The 22,842-nt window shown below is 50.5% G+C and overlaps 1 protein-coding gene across 2 annotated transcripts; it reads right to left on the bottom strand.

Annotated features, from left to right (window-relative positions):
* Positions 1 to 34: 34 nt before the first annotated feature.
* Positions 35 to 17,111, bottom strand: Samd11 (sterile alpha motif domain containing 11). 2 transcript variants are annotated; one of them, XM_050130036.1, is made up of 14 exons: positions 16,098 to 17,111; positions 14,994 to 15,085; positions 11,929 to 12,110; positions 11,284 to 11,334; positions 7,753 to 7,877; positions 4,343 to 4,432; positions 4,071 to 4,205; positions 2,670 to 2,832; positions 1,738 to 2,135; positions 1,562 to 1,640; positions 973 to 1,484; positions 699 to 817; positions 442 to 552; positions 35 to 332 (listed from the first exon to the last, which is right to left on the bottom strand). In XM_050130036.1, exons 1-14 carry the CDS (start codon positions 16,612 to 16,614, stop codon positions 90 to 92), a joined length of 2,817 nt encoding a protein of 938 aa, XP_049985993.1. In that variant the 5' UTR covers positions 16,615 to 17,111; the 3' UTR covers positions 35 to 89. The 2 variants fall into 2 exon arrangements, with proteins under 2 accessions (XP_049985993.1, XP_049985994.1); XM_050130037.1 differs by having other exon boundaries at positions 1,738 to 1,853.
* Positions 17,112 to 22,842: the final 5,731 nt, after the last annotated feature.

Here is a 22,842-nt window from a genome sequence, read left to right as displayed (position 1 = left end):
TTCTTGGTGTTTTTTGCATCTAAAACCAAAAGAAAAAGTACCCTGGAGGATGGGCATCAGGGAGTGTATAATGGTTGCCTGCTAGATCATTAGAGAAGCTGAGAAGGATCTGGAGCCCCTGGGAGCAGATCTGTGGTCCCTGACCCATTCTCCTGCTTGGGTGAGGCTCGGCCTGTGGGCAGGTGGGCCCCCTCATATGGAGATGTGGTGGTTGCTGGGGACAGGAGTTGCTGTCCTGGGCTGAGCTCAGGGACTTGCAGGCTTGTTGACTGCAACGGAAGGGCCACAGGGAAACTGGCCATGTAGAAGACACGGCCCAGGCGCTTGGCTACCTACAAAGAGATGAAGCTGGGTCAATACCTGCCAGATAAAGGGGACTGGGAGACCATCTCCAGTCACAAAGAACCCTTCCGCCCTCTCTAGATTGATGAGAACACTTACTTGTGCTCTGATCTTAAGGGCAGGCCCTAGCTTCAGTCCCATAGTGTTCAGAAGGTGTTCTTCTGTTAGTAGAGGCAAAGTCTCTCCATCTATTCCTTGTTCTCTGAATACCTGGGGACAAGAAAAGCCCACAGAATAGAGTATGTCTTGCATGAAAAATGACTCAGCAAAAGGATTGGTTCTTTCATGTTGCTTATGGGACATTGCTTGGGACAGGGCCTCCTGGCCTAGTCCCAGGGACCTGCTGCTCCCCTCACCCTGGCATACTCGCCACAGCCAGACAGGCCCCCCACGAAGTTGCAGACATCATCTACAGTCCATTTGTTGACGTCCTCAGGGGCTGTGGTTTCATCATTGTAGAGTCCCCCCATGGTGCCTGGAGATGGGAAGGATGTTACTAGGGCCTGGGCTTTTCCCTTGCATCCCCCCATGGCCTGACCTTTCTCTTAATTTTTTAAAGCTCTTGTTTCAGTGACAAAGGATTTTTCTCCCCGTGGTACCCCCTATTAGTGGGTGGCTAGGGTTGCCCACCTGTGTGGAAGTAGGGGCTGACTGCCCCACAGGGGAATCCCAGGGGCAGTGGAGGGGGCATCGTTGACCCTGAGAGAGGCCTCTTTCCTTCTGCTCTGGTCCCTCCTGCTGGGACTTGTCTGGGAGTAGAGGCCTCGCCTCTGGCAGCTGCTGTCTCAAGGTCCTCTCCATCTGTATCCTTGGATGGCTCCTCGGAGACATCTTGAGCCCAGAGGCCAGCCCCTGTCCTCTCCTTAGGTTCACTGAGCTGGGCTGAGGCAGCACCAAGACTCCCGTTTTGAGGCTGGTTTTGGGCAGAGTCCTTGGTTGGAGTAGGGGGACCTGGGCCTGGGGGTCCCTGGGGTGGCAGGGCCAGTAGTGGTCCTGAGCTGTGTTTCAAAACCAGCATGGAGCCACGTCGCTGGAGCTCATCTGGACCCTCAGGGATATGCAAGGCCACCTCTGGCGCCAGTAGTTGTGGGCGGTGAGAGCTGCCCAGTTCTTTCTGCCTAAGCAACTCCGACATCTCCAGCCTGGACCAAAAGGGCAGACAGCAGGAGTCAGCGTGGGCAAGCTTAAAATGACTCTCACTGGTCTTCAAGGTTCTTACCGAGCTAAGCTCTGTTTCCGTAGAAGATCCTGCTGCCGTGCTAAAATCTCAGTCTGGGCAGAGGGCAGGAAGCTGTAACCTGGGAAAAAAAAGAACAGGCCATTCTTGCTGGACCCTCTGCACCTAAAGAGGGTTCTATAACGACACAAAGGGCTTAATATCCCCCTTTTTCTCACCTGGGGTCTGACACAGAGCTGTGGGCACCCCAAAAAATGGTGGTCGGAGATGGGAGCCCAGGGCGATGTGGGAGGCATTCTGGGGTGACAGCAAAGGGGGTGGCTGTGACAGCTCCCTGTGGACAGCAGAACAGTAAACACAGGCCCAGTTCCGACTGTGCAACCCTCCCCCTTTCCTGTAACCGCCTCCGGGTGCACCCCCTGCCGCCGCCTCTAATTGCCGACCCCACGGGCGGTCGTTGAGTCCCTGGTTTTGGCTTCGGGTCGTGCACTGCCCCCCGTCCAAGCTGGCGGCGCCAATTAATCTCCCCGGCGGCGCAGAGGCGCTGACCCTGTGGGCGGAGGCGGCTGCAGCGGTAATTACTGGGTGGGGGAAGCACCTCTCATCCTGAGCCGTCCTGCGCAGGCGGGGAGGGGCACACGATGGGGTAATTAGCCACAGTCCTGAGACGGAAGGCAGCCGCAGATGCTGCGGTCTGTGGCCAGTGGGGTGGAGTGGGGAGTGTTTAGGAAACCTGGGGCTCCTGCCCAGAGCTCTCCTTGGTTCCACTAGTCCGCTGTGGAGGTAGTATGTACTTTGAACAGCTCTGATGTCTCTAGAGTTGTAATCCCAGCCCCCCTCTGCACTTAGCTCTTCAAATTCCAGATAGTAAATGGTTTACTCTCTGCCTTCCTCAAGACATCACCACTATCCTAGGGCACCTTTACTAGGCTGGTCCCCAATTGCTCAACAAGGAAATTGGAACGGTCCTTTCTGTATATTCTTCCCCAGAAATATTTTCTTGCTCACAACAGCTGGTGTTAGGAGTCTCCTGCACTGGACCTTGAACACGGTACCCACACGTGTGTGCTAAGGTCCAGGATGTGGCCTTGACCTTCTCAACTAACCAGCCTAGAGACTATGGGGCCTTGCTGAAACACCACCTTCGTACCTTTCAGAGAAGGACGGGGCAGTAGCTGGAACTGTTCCCTCCCGGTGCTGAAATAGGCCTTGCTTCCGACGATGACCTGTTGCAGATGAGGGTAGGTGTACTTCCAAGCTGCTAGGACTCCTCAAAGTTGCTGCTGCCACTTCTTGCCGAACCCTTAGCAGATCTGGGAAGGGAGGCAACAGCAGTAACTCAGATGCTAAGCTCCCCCAGGAGTTCCCCTTGGTTATGGGGCATTGACCCAGTGAAGCCTAGAACAGAACGGGAGGAGGAGTCTCTCATGTCCTGAGCTCTGTTTTGTGTCACTGGGGCTGGAGGAGGATCAGCAGGGACTCAGTTTGCTCCAGGACCTATATGGTGCAGCTGGGCAAGTGAACTTGAAAAGGGGTCTGATTGGTCAGTAATCAAAATGAGCTGGGGGAGAAGAGCTCCGAGCTAGATAGCTTGGTGTTTTAAGTATTTGCTCTAGCCTCTATCGCAAAGATGGGCTGTGCAAAGGTCAGAGTTTAAGGACACAAGGCTGTTCCAGGTCAGTGGGAGAAAAGTTGAGAGGGGACCTCAAACAGAAGGCTGCCTAGGTGACTCTTTTATAGACAGGAGGCAAGAATAGGTAGGAAGAACTTGTCACTTCCATTAAGCAATAATAGTACACATGGCCATGATGGTAGACAACTATTAAATGTGGGGGCACTCCTAGCCCATTTAGTCCCCCTAGTTCAAGCTCTACTTCTCTGCTGCTCCCCTGCTACCTGTTTATAAATTACCGGGCCTGAAGCCAGCTCCAGAGCCCAATAAGCCACTCCCCCCATCCACGCCCCAGCCATCCTCTGTACAGTGGTGATTGACAACCAGCTTGCCTGTACACCCTCTCCTGCACAGGCCAGCAGCAGAGCTGGGAAAGCAATTAAAAAGAAGGATTTTTAAATTATTAACATTTAGTGAATTATTTAGGTTCTTGGTGCCTGAGTTGCCCTGGGGGACAGTACCTTCTGTAAGAATCGGAAATTCTGCTCCCTTCCCTGAGCCCCCAGCCACTTCTGCCAGAAAAGATTCTCCGGTGTTGCAGCTGAATAGGGTGTCTTACTATTTCTAGGTAGCAGGAGTAGTGCCTCAGGCTTGGCTTCTTTCAAGCAATCTGAGCACTAGTGACCATATCCCACCTGTGACAACTCCCTCCTTCCTGCCATGCCTGCCTCACAACAACAGCAGCCTTGAGACAGTTTGACCACAGATTCATGGTATTGCACTGACTACTTGGAGTGGAGGAGAACCTAGCATATGCCACAGAATCCACATCTCTCCTATGTCCCTCCCTCACCTGTGCCTTCCTCTCCCACTCAGGGATGAACAGTGGAGGGTTGGCATATTCGAGGTGGGAATGCTGAGGGTGGTGGTGGCACATACCATGGCTGGGGATACCCAGGTGGTAGAGACGTTGAGTTTCCTCAAAGGGGCCAGCCTCACTCAGGGCTGACACGAGCCGATGATAGTGGTCCTCAGGGGCCATTGTAGACTCCAGCTCTGGAAGCAGCAGAGTCTCTATTAAAAGGAGCACATGGTGAGTGCAAGTCAAGGCCTCCTCTCTTGGTTTCTACCCAAGGTCTGGCAAACCCTTCAGGACGCAGGAACCCTCCCCTTTCTATGACCTGCCTCCTTTTCCGGAGTTAGACTCTCACCTTGTGGGGACTTGCTTCGCACCTTCTTCTCTGAAGAACAGTCACTAGTAATGTAGGAGGAGCAGCCCAGTCTCTTGCCCAACAGTTCACCTGTAGAGGATGGAGTGAGCCCCACCCAGTGCCTCATGACTTGGAGGGAAAGCCACCTGTACCTTAGCTCAGCTTGGAGCCCCAACCACTACCACGTTCTCCCTGGCAGTTAAGACCTTGCCCAACCTGGTATCACAGGCCAGAGGACACCATGACAGGTGGATGTGGAGCATAGCCAAGACACAAAGCAGTTCTGATGCTTGCCCTGGGCATGTAGATAGAAGTAATGAGAAGTTCACACCCATATTTCACCAGGCAGTCTCCTGTAAGTTCATGTTCTTCCTCAGCCCCACCTTGGGGGAAATGAGTGGCTTGCCTTTGCTGCTTTGGATAGGGTTGGATACTGTGCAGGTGTAGGGGAGGCAAGTACAGAAGTCATGCTTTAAATCTCAGCCTACTTTATTCTTGGTCTTCCCAGCCCTGCCACCAGAAACTCCATTTCTTCCTCTAGTAACCTCTCTACTACACTTACGACACAGAAAGGAAGCCATTGTCTCTCCTTGGCAGTATGTGCCCACCTACTCATCCAGGCTCTGGGCTCTTGAGGGACTCCTGAACAACTCACCCCATAGTACATAGCCTATATGTGCTATGTCTGCACCAGGCTAGGCCCAGCCTCGGCTTCCAGTATCCCCTGTAGGATCCAGAGATCATACCCAACTTGCCAAACCTCAGGCGGTAGTTGACACAATTCCAGACCATTCTAAACACTACTACCCAGGTTCCTCCTGAGCTCCTGCCCTAAGGCTAGGGTATTTGCTGAACAGCCCAAGCCATCTTGGTTCCAGATTAAATGTTGCTGTCTTTGCCCTCCTTATCCTCACCAGCTAGAGGAGTGTGGAGGAACAATTCCTTGGGTGATCCAAAAATCTCCATGATGCCCAGCAAGTGCTGTTTCCAAGTGTGCCCACCCTTCCCCAAAGCTCTAACCATTAGCACCAGAGCTGAATTCCACTTTTAAAAATTTCCTAAATCTGTCATTCTTATCAAACTGGGGAAGTGTGGCAGCAAAAAATGCCAATCAATCATTACATTATGGCTGACAGAATGGTGCTAATAACTTATTGATCTCAACTACCTCACTGCCACTGGTCTAGCTGGCCATCTCAGGCTCTTCCTCAAAGAGAGGGACAGCACCCATTGTTTAGACAAGAGTTCCATCCATAATCTCTCAAGACAGATGGATCCAGCAGGCAGATGAAGGGTATCTGGCTGCACTTGGGGCCACCAATAATGTATCAGAGACCAGTGGGCAGGGGAGGCAGCAGCTGATCTAGGCAGGGAGGAGGGTCACTTAGGTCTGTGTGGCCTAGTCTCACTCACTCTGTACATGTTGTTCTTATTTTTTTCATTTTATTTTTTTTAATTTATTAAAGATTTGTCTCTTCCCCACCCCCAATCAAGTCCCCCCTCCTCATCAGCCCAAAGAGCAATCAGGGTTCTCTGCCCTGTGGGAAGTCCAAGGACCACCCTCCTCCATCCAGGTCTCGTAAGGTGAGCATCCAGACTGCCTAGGCTCCCACAAAGCCAATACGTGCAGTAGGTTCAAAAACCCATTGCCTTTGTTCTTGAGGTCTCAGTAGTCCTCATTGTCCACTATGTTCAGTGAGACCTGTTTTAACCCAGGCTTTTTCAGACCCAGGCCAGCTGGCCTTGGTGAGTTCCCGATAGACCATCCCCATTGTCTCAGTGTGTGGGTGTACCCCTGCGGTCCTGAGGTCCTTGCTCGTCATGTTGTTCTTATGTTAACCCACACATCCCCTTAAGGGTCAGGCAAGGGCTCTTTTCACAGCATTCTGTCCCTACTTTAACAATGTCTACCTGCAAAGCTCAGAGAGACAGAGAGAGAGGAGTGTGTGTGTGTCTTTCTATTCCTGAAGTTTGGATAATAACCTGGTGGAGATGATCATGAAGTAAAGGCATCTCAAATAAGACCCAGTCCCGTGGCAGACTTAATGAAGTCACATTCACTCCCAGCACACCAGGGTGCTGCTAACACAGCAGTATAACTATGGGAAGATGCACAAAGACATATAACTTCCTGCAATCCCTATAGTCCTCTCTTGTCCAGGAGGCAGTGGGAGAGTGAACCCCTATAGAGACTGAAAGAAAGCCTCTAGGAAATAGGGACAAGAACCTAAGAGAATGCCTAAGTGAAGCAATACACACTCACATAGTTGTGCCACTATGAACCCCTGCGTGCAGTGCAAAAGGAAGAGTGGCCAGACAGATGAGTAAAATCACACACACACACACACACACACACACACACACATATATATATATTACACAGACACAGACACCACAACAAATATTATAATGGCCCTGGCTGGGAGGAAGTGTGTGCATGTGCACGCACACACCCACAAACATGCACACACACACACACCCAAGGAGGTCTCTCTCCATGTGCAGGAACAGGAGAGGACCTGTGAGCTCAGAACATCACAATCATTATAGACTTCTTTGACTTTACCCAATCAATGGGGCAATTAGATTTTATAAGGCGCTTGCTCAGCTGTTTCCACCCGGCTGGGCCTCCATCAGGTCCCCAGCTGTTCCAGAAGCAGCCCCCTACTAGCCCACAAAGCCATTCAAGCACTCGGGGCTTTGATAAAGACCTCCACTGTGGTGGACCACACCCACCCACCCAGTCTTTCCAAGCACCACAGCCACACCAGACACTTTCCTAGGAGCCCAGGAGAGAAAGGTCCCTCAAAGCCCCTGAATCTCAGGTGTGCCCTCACTGCAGCCTTATGGCCTGCTTTTCTGAGGAGGGCCACGATCTCTGCCAGTTGCCTCTCTGAACTTCTGTGGCTTCCAGTAGTGAGTTTTCATGGTGGTTCTGGGAACCCTAGCATTCTTTGCTCACCTTGCTCAGGTTCAGCACCCTGGAAAGCAGAACTCGGGTTGTACATGTTCTGTGGGTAGGAGAAGTGAGCATTCTTCTGACACACGAGTCATTCTACAGCGGGCAGTTCTGAGCTTAGAAGAGGCTTATATGGTATCTGCCCCTTTGAGGAAGGGTTGGTGGGTCTTGGCCACTCGAAACCCACTCCACCAAAAGCAATAATGGAGCAGTCTCTGCTGTAGCCATGTCTGCCTGGCTGTCTGGGATTAACACAATTACCATCACATGTAGCCCCAGGGGAAAGCCAGTCTCACAACCCATCCTCCCCCCCCTTGCTGGCCTCTGGCTGCCAGCCAAAGTGCTCAGGGCCTAGAGCTGCTGATTAGAGACTTGGGGAGGACAGTCTCTAGTCAGGATAGCTGTGGCCCCAGAGCCCCACTCTACCATTGGGATCTCTTGGATTCCTCACCTGCAGGTCCAAGGCCAATCTCCACGTTGCCTCTCTGGAAGTCACAGTGGCTTGGATGCTCAGGCATAACAAGGTGGTGGCTTTGATGTACGCTGGATATAAGGGTGGGGAGATCGCTGTCCTGGCTGCAGAAGAGCAAGACAGACCAAGCTATGAGCTGCTTCATTAGTTGGAAATTTGGCATTGTCGGTATGAGGGTACATGACTTGTGGACAGTATGCACTAAGTATGCAAAGTCAGCTGCATACCCCTGTGTGAGACCACTGAAAACACACATGTGTATGCCCTCTAAGCAGACCAAAGGGAAGTCAGGACCTGGTACTTAGACCTAATTGCAGTTCTAAGACAACCCCTTCAGCTATCCTTCTTGCAGAGAAAAGTGTGTCCTGATTTGCCCTGGAGAGCAGCCTGAAGAGAGAGTAAGCTGCCATATATACCGCCAGCTCTGGCAGCAAGAATATGGAACATACTCCCTAGTTCCTAGTTCTTTTAAATAAGGAAACTGAAGTTCTGACCAGAGCTCCATAGTTGACAAGACTCATGCTCATTAGCAGAGAGCCACCACCAGGCGTGGATAGGTCCGGAACTTCTACACAGGACCTTTTGACTCGGTATAACAGCATTTAACTGTGTTTGTCCTTCCTGCTGAGTCAGCTGAGTCCTCATCCACAGAGCCCCATAGAGGAGAGGATATATAAGTATGAATTCCTTACCCTGGAGTTCTGTAAGCATCAGTAGAGAAGGAAGACACAGGAAGCCAAAGTCAGGGCAGGAGCTGTGGTGCCCAGTGCTCAGCCCTCCATGGCTCACCTGTTACAGAGCAGCCTCAGATCCTGGCAGTGCCTCTACAAAGTGACCTAGGAATCAACTCTGAACCTCATTAAATAGCTCCCAGCCCCTGACCATGGTGACTGTAGCTGGGCTAATCCAGGGCTGGCACCTAAGCAGATCAGTTTCATCAGCAGACACCCAAGAGGGCCCCAGCCTAGAGGCCCAGATGTGTTCTTCTCATCTCAGCACCGCAGACCCAGAGGGCAGGTGGGGGTGTAAGTACGTTATAGGATTAATTGGCATGAAGCTCATCCCCTGCATCCTCATCAGTGTGGGGGTGTCAGAGAGAATTGCTATCTCAGCATGAGGGGGGTGTTGTGGGCTGACTAGGCACAGACTGGAACAGCTGTCCCCATGGGGATTTCCTTCTAGTTAGGAGGTAAATCAGTTTCTAGGAGCTCCAGGGAGTGGGCAGAAGTCTGTTCTCTGTGAGCACAGCCTGGCCCACAGAAGGAAAGTGAGGTCTCCTGCCTGGACCTGTATCTGGAAAAGTCTGGTGACAATATCAGAGTCACTAGGTACTGGATAGCATGATTCCATGGAGTGATAGCTGGTCAGAACAGGACTTGAATTTAGCATCCACCTCCCATTCTGCCTTGGTAGTTTGTTCTGTGTTCTCAAAGATGATGCAGTTCTGAAAACCAGTTCCTATAGCTTGGTCATTCACTGAACAAATTATGCTGATTTTATGCATATCTGAAAAATTCCATGCATACATGGCCGAAATGCATTAATTATGCTCTTGGCATCATGGTATGAGGTTCTTGAAGCCACAACTAACCCTCTGCTTCCCACTGCATTCGACTACATGTTATGGACCAAGCCCTGGAGTACCTCAGGAGGTTGAGGCATGGATGAAGAGATGGATGGTCATGGTAGAGCCAGAATGCTGCAGGGGGAGGATCATGAGGAGGCCAGAAAGAGAAAAAGATTGGTCTAGCACACCTTCTGGGGTCTCCATCCTGTTCCTTTGGTCTTATCATGAAATCCAGACTTGTTCCCCTCCCTGTCAGATTAGGGACCCTGAGGGTTCAGAGGCTATGCTGCTCAAGGCTTCACAGGCATTTGTGTGAGTTATGATTCTTGCTTGATCCAAGCAGACAGGTGGTCAGAGGACCAAGACAGATGGGCGATGGATTAGTGGAAACAAGTGAATAGACAAGTGGAGAGTGACCACAGAGATGGATTCATAGACAGGAAACTAGAGACAGAAGAATGAGTAGGCAAGCCAACAAGGCAAAACAAAGGGCCAGGTGGGGGTAGCACAAGCAGCTGGTCTTGGCCACCTGTGACCCTTCCTGTCTAGACACTGGATCCACCAGTAGGTAAGTTGAAGGCTGTCAGTACTCCTGGCCTTCTTCCCCCTTCTGATAGAATCCTGACTCTTGGAACTAAGGGACTTCTTGAGGGGCACCAGGCTGCAGTTGTTGACACTGTGACGAACTTGTATGGACACATCCTCACTAAAGCCTTGTGAATATGAGGAGGGTCACAGGAGGTAAGAACTCCTCCTGGAGGAGAGGCATAAACACCAGCTTCCCTACCGGTCTTGCTGATAAATCTATCCTGCAGCATGTATAGTAAAAAGCTCATGAAATGTCATCAGTGTTCATGATGGTTCATACAAATGATCAGTGGAGCTGACAACTTCAAAATTAGGTAGAAATAAGTTTAAAGATTTTTTTTATTGCAATTCAACCCCAGGATGCAGGCTTTGTCAATCACACAAATAATAATACATCTGAAAGTAGCCAGGACAGACATTCAAATGTGACTGGCCTGGAGCCTGGCCACAGAAGGCTAGTCTCTTCCTGAGGCCACATCCCACAGTTGGGCTTTTCCTGATGTATGCCCTGTAGGTCCTGGGGTAAGACAGCGGGGCATGCTCACAGACCTATTCCTTGCTCCTCAGAAACTGGGAGACTGGATCTTCCCAACACTCCAGCTTCCTTATATGGTGACTTCATTTTCATCTTCTTGCGACATCTGTATTTGCAGACCCCACCATGCTTCCATATTATGAATCTATGTGTTTCTAAGAAAACCCCTGACCTGATAGGCGAGGGTTTCTCCAGAAGGATCCTTTCAAAACATGCTTACTTGGTGAAAAGCTTTCTGTGCCTTCTTTCTTGAAGATAAAACCCAATAGGTCCAGCATTCAAGGCCCAGATCTTTAGCCTCCACCTGGCCAAACTGGCCTCTCATATCTCATTCTAACACAACTTTGCAGAATCCCTTTGCCCCAGTGAACTCTCATATATCCTTCAAGACGTCACTCATATATCACCATTCTCATCTCCTGGTCCATTTCTGGGAGGTTAAGCAGAGAATATTACAGCCTCATCTCTGAGCAGATACAAATGGACAGTCCCATCAGGGACAGCATATACGCAGACTCTAGAACCTCTCTTCTCAGAACCTCTGCCTGTGCTACTTGGCATGTGGGATGTGCTTGGTTAAGGTGGGATCCTGCCACCCAGTTTGCCACAACCCGGGTTGTGCAAAAAGTCATAGAAAACCTGGTGGATACTCAGCTCACATTGGTTTACATTGGTCAGAAAATGAATAAGACGGGTCCATTGGCAGAAGAGGGAGAAGAGGCAGGCAGCATAGCATAAGCAGGGCCCAATGGAAGCACAGCAATAAAACTCCCTGCTGCCTGTGATGTGTGTGTAGAGCCTCACAGACTTGGACTCCTACCTGCAGGATGTTTCTCTGAAGGAGATATTCACATCCCAGTGGGTGTGGACTCTGAAAAGGGAAAAATAGAGGGTCAGCATGGCTCCGGGAATATTCTTGGGCAGAAGGATATACATGAATCTGATTCTGGCATCCTGTTGTACCAGTAGTTAAGGCAGTGGCTAAGAGGCAATGCCCCATGCCAAGTTAAATGTGCTTCAGCTCCCACTCGCCAGGTCAGAGTCAGCTTCTGGATTTACAACAGTCCTGACCTCACTTCACTTTGGGCACCTAAAGTAGCATGGCTGCATAGTCGGTGAGGGAATATAGTGTCCGGAGGCTTCCTATACATGGTGCTTATTCTACTGAAATCAAATTTCTAGTTGCCGGGGCTGTTTCATTCGGTGTGAGATCACACAAGAAGAACCTCACAGCAGCCACTTGAAGGAGACTTAGATCATGAGCCCAGGTTGGTATAAGCTTCTGGGTCTCACTGCTACCAACCCATTTCCTAAAAGTGACCCCTGCAGAGAATCAAAGTGCCTGGATGAGATGTCAAAAAAGGTTCCTGCCTGTGCCTGATACTCACAGTGTTTGCAGACCTTGACTGTGCTGTCCTACCCCCACCCCCACAGTAACCTCCTAGCCTGGCTGTGGAATCAGTACCTTCTCTTCATGATATGGACGTGTGGATCATCCTCCTGCTTCAGGCCTGGCTGCTGCCTACAAGCTGGGCCACTTCCATCACTGTCACCGTCACTGGCTGAGAAACTGGGGGTTCTTTCTTTCTTTAGGGCATGTGTAGGGGGCAGAGTGACTGTTCTCTTGTCGGCCAAACGTCCCCGGTTCTGAGAAGGTGGGAAGAGGAGGGTTAGGTTAGGTCAGCCTCCAGAGTCCAGACCAAGGTGCAGAAGCCTCATTGCTATAGACCAGCACACAAGGATGATAGTGTGGGACCCACAGGCTCCAGTCCAGTTCTTCTCTGTAGGCACAGCCTTAGTGATGGCTCATCTTACATGGTAAGTCCCACCTTCCACATCCTAGAGAATGCCTCTCAACCCCAGTTCATTTCATGGGACTGGAACAGGGCAGAGTTCTAGCCCCATTCTCGCTATCCATTGTCAAACAGAAACATCAATGAACTGTCTTTTTTTTTTTTTAATTTCTTTCTCTCCACCACAGTCCCCATTTCTGAGATACTGGGCATGCTAGGCAAGTGCTCTGCAGTCTGAACAGTGTCCCACTCTGGGTTTTGGGAGCCATAGTCTCTGCTGTATATGCCATCAGGAGTCTTCTGGGGCCTACATTTGGTTACTTTCCAGAGTAGGTAATAAGGACTATGTAGTACCAAGTCAATGGTGTGAATCACTACAGTTTGAGGACTGGCCCCAGGACAAGAGGGTTATTTCTATGGTCCCCTTTAAGATCTACTTGACTTTTGTCCTTCACTGTTCTAGGGACAGTAGAGTGAAGGTTAGGCTGAAAGGGTAAAGCCCTTTCTTATACTTGGGATTTATTCTACAGATGTTATACCTACAGGGCTTGTGTCCCAGGCCTCTGTCATCCCACAGGCTTGGGGAATCATTTCTATGAGCGCTTGCTTGTCTCTCGATAACAGAAACAAGTTTTTTTTCTTTCTTACATACAATGGGACACAGGGGCCATGAGATTGTCACTTGGAAAGAGCCAGAGCCAGTTGGCTATTGCCAGCCTCAACCCCATGACACAAACAGCAGGCACAGGGACCTACTTGTACCTTTCACACCCTAAGAGTACCAGGAGTTGGGTCTTGGGTGGTACCTGGGGGATGACCCATGAGAAATGGTACAAAGGACCCATATGGCTGTCCCGATAATACCCAAGAACTGAGAATATAGCTTCCTTTGTGTACTGAAAATGTCAGCCAGCCCTACAGCTTAACATATTTGAAAACATCTGAAAACCTAACCAAGAGCTAGCCTGCTCATACAGTGGGAGGGGTGCCATCACTCAGGGCCTCTGACTTATGTGCACACTGTTTTCAAGTACTGGAATATCTGTGATACTGATTCATATTTGTGGTCCTGATTGTGGGGTACGGTGGGAAAGGTGGGGAAGTCTTTCTAAAAAGGAACCAGGAGTAGGAAAGTTGGCCTCAGCCCTGAGTTGTCTCCCACCCATGGTAGGGATTGGGAGGTCTAGATAAACAGCAGGCCCATTCCTTTCTGAGCTGCAGATTTCCCACTTGAAGTGAGAGAGGCCGGGGCTACTTGTCCCCCAGGCTTGTGGGGGTGCTCAACGTGCTTTGGTTTGTAAGCAGCATGACTCCTCCCATCCAAACAGAAAATAGAACTCTGTAAATCTAATGAGGACCCCTCTCCCACCAGCTACTTGCAGACTTTGACCTCTGGTTCCAGCAATTGGTGGAATGATGCCTGTATTCACCTACATGTTTTGTGAACCTCGTATGTTGGCCTGCATTAGATCTGGCAGGCTCTGCATGTGGTTCCGTTCATCTGCCCCAAATGCATGAGTTTGTGGTTTCCCAGCATGGCCCTCAGGGCCCATAAGGAACCAATAAGGATGCTCCACCACGAGCCCAAATGAAACAAATTTAAGGTGGACAATTGGGTCCTATCGTGGCATCTCTCTGCCTCACTCTGCCCCGGCAGACAGGATGCTGGGTGAAGCCAGGTACAGCTCTAGTTCAACATCAAGACACTTATTGCTCTCCCCCAGGTGCTCTTATTCCGTCTCCTGAGGTAATCTCTTTTTTCAAATGAATCTGTCAAACCCTTCTTGCATAAGGGCATGCATGCTTGATCCCTAATCTCTCTTGTTCTTCAAGTATTCGATACATTGTCTACCTTTGGTGGGATTCTGTAACCAGTCCCCAACTTTAGCTCACTAGATGCTTATACAGCCTGCTCTGACTAGGCTATCCCATCAGGACACGCAGACATTTAGTCATATACTAGGCAGGATTCCAACTCAGCACCCCAGAGACACAGGTTGCTCACCCTCAAGCCTGGGACTATCCCAGATCACAGTCAAAGCAAGTCAGTACTGTCATGCCTCAGAATGAGCCCAATCCCACAATCAGCATCACTCCCAGGTGTTCCAGATAATTTGGTGACCTTCAGATCTAGGCCAAGAGGAATGACATGATCCAGGAATAAGGTTATGCATTATTCCCACGATTTGAGTAGCAACAGTTCCGATGATGGAAGAATTGGAAAGAGGTAACTCACTTGCTGTGAGTTTGAGGTCAGCCTGGTCTATAGAGTGAGTTCCAGGACAGTCAAGGTGGTTACACAGAGAAAGCCTGTCTCAAAAAACCAAAACCAGAACCAAAACCAAAACCAAAACCACAACAACAATTGCTGCTCTTGCAAAGGACCTGGGTTTTGTTCTAAGTATTCACATGGCGGCTTAATACCATACTCAATTCTAGTTCCAGGGTCTCTCTGGCTTCATAGGCATCAGGCATGCATGAAACAGACACACACATAAAACAAAAATAATTCTTAAACAACAGCTCACCCTGTATCCAACCCGGATTCCTTTTCTTTCCCAGCTACAGTCTGGGAGGGTGCCAAGGAACCTACTGACCTATTTACTTTTCTCAGGTTCCTCTAGCACACCAGCAGGGTTGAGGTTAGGTTGTTCATTCCCAGACAACATAGCCACCACTTTCGAAGCTGAAACCCAGCCCTTCTGCCCAACAATCTCCAGCTTATCTCATATCTCACCACGGGCGAGGATATTCTACAGCCTGGACAATCGCAGATCGGGGGGTGCACTTGCAGGATCCCCTTGGACATAAGCGTCTTCAGGCTTTTCCCTGCCAGGAGACCAAGCAGAACACGTGAGGGAGAGGCCAGGTGCATATAGCATTAGCATGCTTTTCAGGGGGCATAGCTGCAAGGCCAGATTTCCCTCTTCCCCGCAAAAATTCATGAAATTGTGCACGAAATTCACAATGATCTCTTAAACCCACCGTGCCCAACTTCTCATCTGAAATTCTCTCTCACCTTTGTGGCAGCTGCTTGGGAAATGCGGGGTTTCTAAAACTCAAATTCCGAGCTAGTGCCTCTGCCTGACCAAGGGATTATCCCCCCCCCCATTCTCGTTGCCCTCCTCTAGAGCTCCACCCTTTCCAAACCGGTCCCAAGGGAACTCATGACAGAGGCAGATGAGGTGAGAGGTGAGAAGGGGATCAGGCCTGCTTCTGCATTCCCTTCCTCGCAGGAAGAGATAGCTAATGGGAGGCGTGACCCCCTAAACCGAACGCATTCAGGTCTCTAACTTTTTAACTCCCGGCGCAGCGCTAGCGCTTATTGAACCCGGCTCAGGAGCCTCCATATCGTATCCAAACAGGCTTTGGCCGGCAGTATCGTCAACGTTGTCAGGTTCCGCTGCCCCCACCTGCTGACACAGCATCCACTAAATGCGCACTCCTACCCTTGCCGCAAGTGCACCCCACCACTCCTGTCAAGAACCGCTGGCTGGGCGCCTGTGGGGAAGAGGCTCCCCTCCCACTGGCCTCTCCCGAGTTCCCGTAAACTTGCCCTGCCTTCACGGCTCGCAGACCCAGAACCCTTTGACCTGGGCTGAAGAGATCAGGGAGGCTGAGAAACCTTTGCTGTGCCCACTAAGTCGCTCGTGCGTGGGTGGGTGGACAGAAGGGGCTGGCGAGGGGTGGTGGTGGAAAGAGAAGGGTATCCCCAGCACTAGCCCTGGAGCCACAGCGCCCCCTCTGGGCTAATGCTAGGTGTCCCAGGTGGCAGAATGAGGAACCTGGGGCACAGAAGAAGAGGGACAAGCGGCGGCTCGAGCCCCCACCGTGACCGCACCTTTGTGGCGGATGCTGCGCTTCCAGTCCTTGGCGGTCTCGCGGCCGCTGACGAACTGGAACTCGTTGGGTGTGAGCCACTCGCCCCGGTGTCGGATGGACGGGCCCTTACTGCCCTGGCAGAGTTTGCGTACGTAGAGCAGCGCGCGGTTGGCGCCGCACTCCACCTCGATACACGGCTCGCCGTTGTCTAGCAGCGGCTGGAAATCCGGTGCCGCCGCTGCAGTAGCTGAGAAGCGCTCGAAGGCCAGCGGGTCTCGGGGCAAGTAGAGATGAGGCGCGGCCTCGTGCAGGTTAAGGTAAGCGCGCGGGGGGCGGAGTGAAGGACCCAGCAGCGCCTCGTAGCCCGAAGCTGAGGCGGGCAGAGAGGCGGCCGGGGGCAAGGCTGCTGCAGCGGGCAGAGGCGCCAAGTAGGCGGGCAGTGGTGGCAGCGGCAGTGTGGCCAGGGTCGGGTGGAAGGTGGCCAGGGCCAGGGCCAGGTCCTCGCGGCCCGGGAGCTCCTTTTTCACTGCTGGCATGGCATTCAGATGAAGGCTTTTTGTTGCCTGCGCGATTTATTTTGGTTGGAGTTGGGTCTTGGGCCGGGAAGTCCTGGATAGAGCCTGACTACGCACTCACTCGGCGGGCTATTGTGCCTCAGTGTTCGCAGCAGATGCAGCCCTCTTGCTGACCGCCGGGCCTCCCTGGACAGTTGTCTGGATGGTTAGCTGGGCCTCTATCGCCTGAGGCATGGTGCTCCTGGAACTGCCTAAGATCTTGGGCTGCAGCTCCTGGGTCCTAGGTCTCTGCAGCGCGGCAGAAGTCTTACTGTATTCTTGTCCAGGGCCAGTCCTTTCCTCAACACTAACCAGAGCTGGACTGATCCCGGCAGTGAGAAGTTGCAGAGTCGCCTGTCCGTAGTCCAGCCTGGGATTCTTAGCCTCAGCCCCGCCTTTCCCCGCCCCCCAGCTGCCCCGCCGCACACCGCGTTTGCTGGAGGACTTGGAAGACCCGCCGCCGCCGCCGCCGCCGCCTCCGTCGCCGCCGCCGTCGCCGCAGCCGCCGCCACAACTTGGCCCATTTAAACCGCCCTGGCGCGGCGGGCGGGCGCGGGCTCCGGTGGGGGGTGCGTGAAGGCCGACTGGACTCCGATGACACGGAGGTCGCGGGACAGGGCTACAGCTCTGGCTTCTTCACAGTGGGGAAAATGAAGGGAGACCCTGGGGTGTGAGTGCTGAGTGCAAGACCGCAACTGTGGTCTAAAGGAATGTAGGGTAATCTGCAGGATAGGTGAGTGGGTTTCTGCTGAAATGGAGCTGGTATGGTCTCATTTCCCCTTGAGTGTGAGCCTGCTCTCCTTCCCCTCAGATGGCCTCTATGTATCTGCAGGGGCTGGGTTGTGGATTGTGGAGTGTTTGAGTTCTGTGTAAGTAAGAATAGCAGTTCTCTGTCAGTTTTCTCTCACTACCCATTTCTCACCGAGTTGGTACATTGGATCACTTATTGCATATTCTCACTTTGTAGATGAGAACCTGAGACAGGTTAAGCAGTTTTTGAATGACACACAGCTGTTTTTGCTATGATGCCTACTCCCAGGGCAAGAAGAGTCAGAGCCATGGAATGGAACAAGGAGGCATTCATAGAATCAGGGTGGGAGAAGGGGATGGTGACAGTTGGCTTAACAAATGTGCACACCAGCACATGTCTATCCCCAAGAGAGGGACCTGTCACATCTGTTCACCTTGATACCCTGGAGGGAGCAGATTAGCTTCATGTCTGGTTTCCAACCCCCTCCTTCCTGTTTGTATGGAATCAAGATCAGAGTGAAGAGAAACTGAGATATCTTGTGACTTTGGTATTAGCTTGTGAGAGGGGCGTATCTGTTGCGTGACATGTTGGGTACACTAGAAAGTGGGCCATTCCGGGCTCCCCAGTTTTCTGAAATGCACCTGGCATTCTCTGACTTTGTCCTGGGGGGTTGAGCTGGGTCACAAGTTTTTCTGTACAAATAACCTTCCTTCTTCAAGATAGGGCCTAGGAGTGAGGAAGCTGCCTCTTCCCACCTCCCCTAGTGACCCAGCACTAGCTGGTATGGCCCACTTCGTCCATGATCCCTTCCCAGGTTGACTTGGAAAGTGAGCTCTGCACATGTTCTGCTTGTGTGAGGAATGTGCTAGGAGTCTGGATAGCCCTTGCACTCTTTAGTTTTTTTCTTTCTTTTTCTTTTTCTTTTTTTTTTTTTTTCAAGACAGGGTTTCTCTGTGTGTAACACTGGCTGTCCTAGAACTCGCTCTGTAGACCAGGCTGGCCTCAAACTCACAGAGATCTGCCTGCCTCTGCCTCCTGAGGTCTGTGGTTAAAAGCATGCACCACCACCACCCAGCCTTTGCACTCTCTTTAATAATACTATTCTCCATATAATGGACTGTCGGTGCCTAAGGAGATAGATGGAAGTAGGTGACCACTTGTTTCTTCACCAACATTGGCTCCATTACCTTGCCCAGATCCTGGACACTAGTATATCCCTGACAGACAATAGTCCTTCTTCTCTCTCTCTCTCTATGGCCTGTGTCTTGTCTAAGGTATGATGCCTCCATGTCTAATGCATATAGGTGCTGGCTGTAATTCTTTACCTTGAAGAGGCCATCATGTTGGTGAGTAGTTGTGGCACACATGGAGAGAACACTGGGGCTTCTGATTAAGGTCAAGGGTTGGACCTCATGTGTTCACTGCCTGAGCATAGCCCCAATCTTGCCTCCAAAGATGTTCCCTCAACCTAGGGTTTCTCATGTTAATCTGCATCTGTGTGCAGAGCTTTTGGCTTCAAGACCTTCTGTGGAATTGGGAAGCACGGGCTTGTATCTGAGAAGGCCACTACTGTGTGTGTGTGTTTGCCCATGCGTCGCTTCTAGCCCTGCTTACCATCTCTTATCATACTTATACATAGAAACCATTCAGAAGAAGTCAAGGGCTTCAGATCAGGAAGAGCAGAGGGCTGCCAAAGAAAGACCCTGGTTTAGGTCCAAGGCTGGAAGACCCTTCCCTTTGTCCATTGTGCCATTCCAGGGCTTGGCAAGGAAGTCTCATTACAATTATTCCTTTTCCTGAGATGAAGATCATTGTCCAGAGATCAGGCTTCCTCTCTGGGGATATTATACCTGTTATACCTGTATCCTAGGCTGAAACTCCTTGGCCACACCGTTCTCTGTATTTCTTAGACTGGAGCAGAGGCTAGAGGGAAATCGTTTTTGCACTAGAATCATCCAGGCTGCCTACACCTATACTTCAGCCCCTCCTCCACTCAGGAAGCTCCACCCTCTGGCTTTGGCATGGCCTGGTCGCTGCTCCTGGGCCCCCTGTTTGGGGGCCCTCTGCTTCAGGCTGAGACTAGAGTGCCACTGCAGGAGGGGGAGGAGAGTCATAAATAACTCTAGTGGTTGTGACCTGAGATATATAGGAGGGGCTTGGTCTGGTCGCAGACCCTTCTGTCCCGTGAAGGCTTGCCTGTCAATTTAGATTGCCTCCTCTTAGAGTCCCTTTATTCATTTCTCCATCAATAATCTGTTTACTAAGCCCAGATGTGGTAGAATCTCTTGGAAGAGAAATGTGTGAGACCACAGATGTGATTAGAGGAGGTACTTTGAACAAAGTCTTAGTCCATCCCTTAGGCTGTCTGCCTGCTTACATGCCACGCATCCTCTTCCCTCCCAGAGTACAGAGCTATAGGTTTACAGTTGTAGGCTCAATCCTCAGTGGACACCAGGAAGTGTATGCATGCTCGAAGCACAAAGTAGACATAGGTGGATTGCAATCTGCATCTACATTACTGACTCTGAAGTTCCTGAACTTGAATATGCAGGATGGTGCACAATGTATAGGAATGCCCTCAAGTGTCCATACAAAGCAGGTACTTTCACCACAAACAGTGCAGACAATCCACAGATAGACCAAAACCTGTACACAAAATACTGGACCTGCAGTCACTAGTACCAGACAGACTCTGTTCCACATGTTCTTCTGCTAGGACGGCATAGTTGGTCCAAGTGTCTAGTTGGTAGTGCTGTTGGACTTCCTAGGTAGAGTTAACTTTCAGGGTCAGAGGTTAGTGGTAAATTATCTAGGGCTCCTTCAGACAGTTTTGCAAAGGGTCAGACCCTCCAGGAATGTATCTGTTTCTGGTCCTGGTCAGATACAGAGGAGCTGCCCTGCTGGGCCACACCTGGCTTGGGGCTTGCTATGAGCTGGCAATAGGCCATGTTATGTCTCTCAGGAGAAAGGAAGACATTTCTGAGGCTGGACTGTCTACTGACCCTAACCCTTTTCACTAAAGAAATGGAGATGAGCCTGAGTTCAGACTGGTACCACTCCTATGGATGTGTGGGCTGCACTGCCTTACCAGGTCCCAAACTGTCATGCAGTGACCCCAACACAACTCCTTGAGTCTGGTCTGGTATCATTGGCAGGGATTTTCTGTTACCATTTGGCCTGCATGCTCAGCCCTTGAGCAGCACAGAGATAGCTGGCCATCACAGAGATGGGTTGGTCCCTGCCTTATGGCAGCTTTCCCATTGTTGTGGTAGCTCCATTGCTTACCTGTTCCCTTCTTCTGCCACTTGTCCTGGTGGGATTTTAGGTATTTTTTTATCTCCAAAATATTATTAGAGTTTGATTATAGGTACCCTTTTCATCAAAAAGATATACCTGAGAGAAAATTCTAGAATAGCCAGGGTTGACATTATCGCCATTATCAGAAACTACCTAGATTGGTAGTCTGGGGGTGTGTGGTGCTCTTATCGGAGGGCCTTGACAAGGTGGTACGTAGGCATGCAAGAATGTGGCTAGGGGCAAATCAGGTTGGCCTAAGATTTCTGCATCTCAAGTTCTAGGTGCTTGACTGAAGTCTCTTGATGCTGACAAAGTTTCATCTATTCAGGCTTCCTGTGTGCCCTAAGTTTGTGTGGCAGTTTTGTTTTCTGGGTCTCTAGAAAACAGAACTTGGTACAAGGGAAACAATGGAACCTCAAGACATAAAACCAGCTAGAGTTGCCTGGTAACAACATTGGCTGAGTAATGTCCACTGAGCAGGAAGAAACTGATAGCTACCTGCAGGAAGGCAATACCAGCTCAGAGAGCCTGATATAATGATCAATGTGCAATATCCCAGGGGCAGATTCCAGAACAACCAAGTTCACCCTGTGTGCCACATGCCCTTGCCTCAGTGTGGCATATGTCATGGGGCAAGATTTAGTCACATGATATAGAGCAGCAGTGTGTGGAAAAAATATATTGCAGAACAGTAATGGAGTCAGGATATGTAACATGGCATGACATAGAACATACTACCTTACATATAGTACCTGGAATGATGGTGGAGCATCTAGGGATACTGGTGGGCTCCCACTGACAATGGGTGTTTTTGGAGTGCACTGATGTCTTGGTGTTCTGTGAGGAATATGTGGGTGTCAGAACCAAGTCACTTGGGTTCATTTCTTTTCCTGAGTTGTGCCAAGGGGTCACAATAGGCAATCCCTTGATACTGTTGGATAAGAATGGAAAAGAAAGTCTGTGTTATGTAACTCTGGAGTCATGCACTGTAACTTTTGTTAGTAGCCTCAGAAATGAGTGTGTGAATACCCTGCACAAAATGTACACAGAAGCCTGTGGTGTGGTTTCCACCAGTTTACTATGGGCGGAAAGGCATACATGTTCACAGCACATGCTCAGATGTCTACATGTACATGGTTTTAAATTAAGACTATTTCCCATGGGGCTCCCTTGGGTTCTCATCCTGAGGCCTGGCATGGCTACTTTCTTTGGGAGTAAAGTTTCTCTGATGCCAAGGTGACGTTTTTGGGTAACCCTAACCTTGAATACAGTAGTGCCCAGTCTGGAGCTACCTATGCCCATTTTATTCTGAGCACCATTTAGCCCCTTAACAATGCAGGAGAACTCCAGAGCAGAGATTCCACTCCCCACCTAAGCCCCTGCTGCAGCACTGAGTTTAAGACTAATAAAACACTCACCTCAAAGGAGACAGCTTTATCTTGTCGATCGGAAGTCTGCCAGCCCAATTTATGATAGAACATAAGATCTCCAAATCTAAATTTACACACCATAGTATAACAAGAGGTCAATGAGATTGAAAGTGGACCATTGAAGGATTCCTCTGTAATACTGCACAGAAATCTTCAGATCCTGACTCCTGCTCAAAGGGAGTGATGGCCTGGCTGGAAGACACTGGGAAGGACAGGTAAGGTTCTGTTGGAGAGGTGTGTACAGAAAAGGATGAAAAGGAAGAGAGCTGACCTAGACTGTCCCTGTTTAGAATGATAACCATTCATGTTAAAGATGAAGATGACAATGGTGCTGAGGCTGTCTGTCACTCTGGGCTGGGAAGCCCATCCTTTTGGTCTCATACCTCCCTCCTACAGGTAGCTCTAGCTTAGAGATCAGGCTTTAATATCCTTCAGATTCTCAGCATTCATTTTCAAATGAGATTGCTGTGGGTTCAGGTTAGCTCCCTTGACTTTTCATGCCCTCTGCCACTAGGTGAGGGTTGTAGAGAGATGGCCCTGTTATGGGTGCCTAGCCATTAGGAGGCTGGGGCTTTGAGCTTTTGGCAGACCCTGACTGCAGGATTTATACAAATAAATGAAATAAAGAGTGCTGGCAGCCCTGATCTGATTACAGTCATTCATTTTCTGGTTGTTAATAATTTGTGCAATAAAGGATTGAGGCTGTTCCAGAGAGGGGGAGGCTGTGGCTCA

The sequence above is a fragment of the Alexandromys fortis genome, unplaced genomic scaffold, assembly GCF_014885135.2.
Source record: "Alexandromys fortis isolate MF-2015 unplaced genomic scaffold, M_Fortis_MF-2015_v1.1 scaffold_330, whole genome shotgun sequence".
Taxonomy (NCBI): domain Eukaryota; kingdom Metazoa; phylum Chordata; class Mammalia; order Rodentia; family Cricetidae; genus Alexandromys; species Alexandromys fortis.
The sequence above is the reverse complement of the archived record's forward strand: the minus strand, read 5'-3'. Positions and strand labels throughout refer to the sequence as shown.

Bases quoted from the DNA above. Each gene is read 5' to 3' on its own strand.
- Samd11 (XM_050130036.1), bottom strand. From the start codon at position 16,614: ATGCCAGCAGTGAAAAAGGAGCTCCCGGGCCGCGAGGACCTGGCCCTG. The intron at 12,111-14,993 runs GTGAGATATGAG...CCACCTTCTCAG, and splicing joins GTAGAATATCCTCGCCCGTG to AACCGGGGACGTTTGGCCGA. The intron at 818-972 runs GTGGGCAACCCT...TCCCATCTCCAG, and splicing joins CAGCCCCTACTTCCACACAG to GCACCATGGGGGGACTCTAC.